General features: G+C 44.0%; 1 protein-coding gene across 1 annotated transcript in view; it reads right to left on the bottom strand.

Annotated features, from left to right (window-relative positions):
- LOC109951457 (glycoprotein-N-acetylgalactosamine 3-beta-galactosyltransferase 1-like) overlaps positions 1-2,276 on the bottom strand; it is a 4,024-nt gene extending 1,748 nt beyond the window's left edge. Inside the window, exon 1 of the mRNA XM_020585975.1 lies at positions 1,659-2,276. Within this exon, the coding sequence (XP_020441631.1) occupies positions 1,659-2,264 (606 nt within the window). The 5' untranslated portion in view covers positions 2,265-2,276. The remainder of the gene's footprint in view (positions 1-1,658) is intronic.
- Positions 2,277-2,596: the final 320 nt, after the last annotated feature.

Here is a 2,596-nt window from a genome sequence, read left to right as displayed (position 1 = left end):
CCACACCTCCAGAATAATGTGAAATTGTCAACAAAATATTCCGGCTAACCTGTAATCCACATACGAAGAACACCTCACTGGAAACAACAAAACCCCAAATTAAACCAAATGCAGAGCAAAGGCAAAGAACAAAGGACAAAGACAATGTAAACTAAACTAGCACACAACAAAATCTCCTCCAAAAGAAGCCACATTAAGAGTACACAGAACAAACCCAAAAATGTAGCACAAACTAGAAGAAACAGGTGACAGTCCAGAATAAACTGGATTAGATGTCAGAGTCAAGGTAGCAACATGCAGGCAGGCAGAATGGCCGGTAAAACCCGAATGACCACTAGACAGAAAACAGTCAGAAACAGGGAGTGTACATGACAGTGATCCAACTAAGACTCAGGGAAGAGTCCAGATTTATATAGAGGGACAAATGAGCAACCGTTGTAGGGAACTGAGTTCAATCAGGTGCAGTGTCAAGCTGTGGCTGGTGAGACCCAAAATCCAAAACAGGAAGAGCTGGTGAACACAACATGTTGTTGTCATTGTTCTGGCTAACATCCTAAAATAAAAAGATAAACATACTAAACCATTATACCAACATGATAACAGTCACTGTAAGCATCTTACTATCTAGCTATCTATTGATCTATCTCTCTATCTACAGTGATTCTCCACTAAATACACAATCTGTTACAACACTACTAACTCTCAAAGCAACAAACCAACCTGCTCTGCAAAGAAAAATTCAAATGAACTCCACTAAATAGGAATATACTTTCCCTGAACACACTCTATCCCGCAAAGTGATTCACATGACAAACCGAACCAATCAGCTGATTTGTATGACATCCCAGGCACCCAATTGCTTCGAACGTCACTCAAGTGCTTCAAATGTCACTAGTCATGTGACCAAAACATGCCTCAGCACTGTGGTTTGATGCAATTGCTTCATGAGCTACCGCACGTGTGTCAGAGGACCATCACTACTCCTAAGCTCCAGTGGCCACATCGCTGGTTTATTCTACCTGATGGCTTCTGAGTGCTCTGCCTCCAGCCTTGACGCCGGCATCCGCCTGCCTTCTCCTAACTCCAGCATAATCACTCGCCTTCTCTGAGTCTCCAGTCACATTCTTCCTCCTCACCTGCCCATCGACACCTGCACCCTGTGTCCAGCTGTGAGTTGCACCTTCCAGCAGCCCTCACCCTCTGCATCTCCCACCTCCCGGATCATCTCCACGGCCACAACTCCGCCTCCACTGCTCAACCCTGGTCAGACCACGTCAGCCAACTGTATTCTCCACTACCTGCTTACTCTGTAATAAAGACTTGAATCATCATCGCTGGTGTCAGCCATCTGATTCCTGCCTGTTTGCTCACTCTGCCCCCTATGAATGACCAACTGTAACACTCACAAACATTTACTGCAATCCTAAACAAGAAAACTGGTACTGGACAATTTTAGAAAAGCCCAATATAAGTTTATCAAAAGTTGTAGGTTGGTTAAGAAAGGATTGTTGTTTCCAATGTAGGTACATATCTGAATATGAATTCATTCCTATGTTGCAGTAGTGGACAACTTGAGACATTATGCTCATTTCTTGAAGTTTGCTGACACCAGGCTAAACCCAATTTTCCCATAGGCTTTTGTATATAGTAGTGCTTACTTCTACTGGAGTATAGTAGTCATAAAGCGGATACAAAGGCCGTGGTCTTGGGGGACGTTTCACTACGTAACGGTCTGGAGGGTAAGGATGAAATACTTGTCTCCCCTTCACGTCTCTGGAGTCTGCTGCCTCCACCTTCATTGTCTCCATACATTTTCCCATAGCGACGTCCTCTAGTGTGGAATAGTGGGTACATTCCCCAGTCTGGAACCCTTTGTTAAATCTTCTCACTGCTTCCTTACTGAGTACATAACCTGCTCCTCCACTCATGTAGCCTTGAGCGATGAAAGGGCTAAACCTTCTGCCCACGTACAATGGCTTCTCTGGATCATATTTGGACAAGGTGTAGCGGAGATTCTCTATGACTATGAAGGTATCATCGTCTGCTTTCAGGAACCAATCTGCTTCATCCAGGTGGTTCTGATAGATGTACTGAAAGGCTCGGATGGTCTTCCAGTACAGGTTTTCCCTCCCCTCACTCACATTCAGCTCCACAGTGGGGAAGTCAGTCTTGGTGGAGCTCATGTACAACACTTTGTTACAGCGCTTGGCCCATGTTGCTCTGATGTGGTTGGTTCGGGATTCCAGGTTCTTGGGTCCTGTCATGATCCAACATAAGATCCGTGTTGTGTGAGAAGTTGAGTTCTGGTTCCCACCTGGAGATGTACCAAACAAAATATCAGAAATATCTCATTATACAGTATATTAGGTTATCAGTAAAATGTCCCAGAAGCCTCAGATGTCATTTGGGCTGTTTATGTAAGTTAGCCAACTGACTACTTAATGTTTTTTGTGCAGCTGTATCCCACCATTTCTGTTAGTTCACACCCAAAGAGCTGACTGTCTCAGTTCTCAGTGTTGACAGTTGCTATATATTTTACAATATGGAACATCTATACATGGAGTGTACAGGTAAAGGGGTGTGACTTTAAGAATTT

The sequence above is a fragment of the Monopterus albus genome, unplaced genomic scaffold (assembly GCF_001952655.1).
Source record: "Monopterus albus unplaced genomic scaffold, M_albus_1.0 scaffold390.1, whole genome shotgun sequence".
Classification (NCBI taxonomy): Eukaryota; Metazoa; Chordata; class Actinopteri; order Synbranchiformes; family Synbranchidae; genus Monopterus; species Monopterus albus.
The sequence above is the reverse complement of the archived record's forward strand: the minus strand, read 5'-3'. Positions and strand labels throughout refer to the sequence as shown.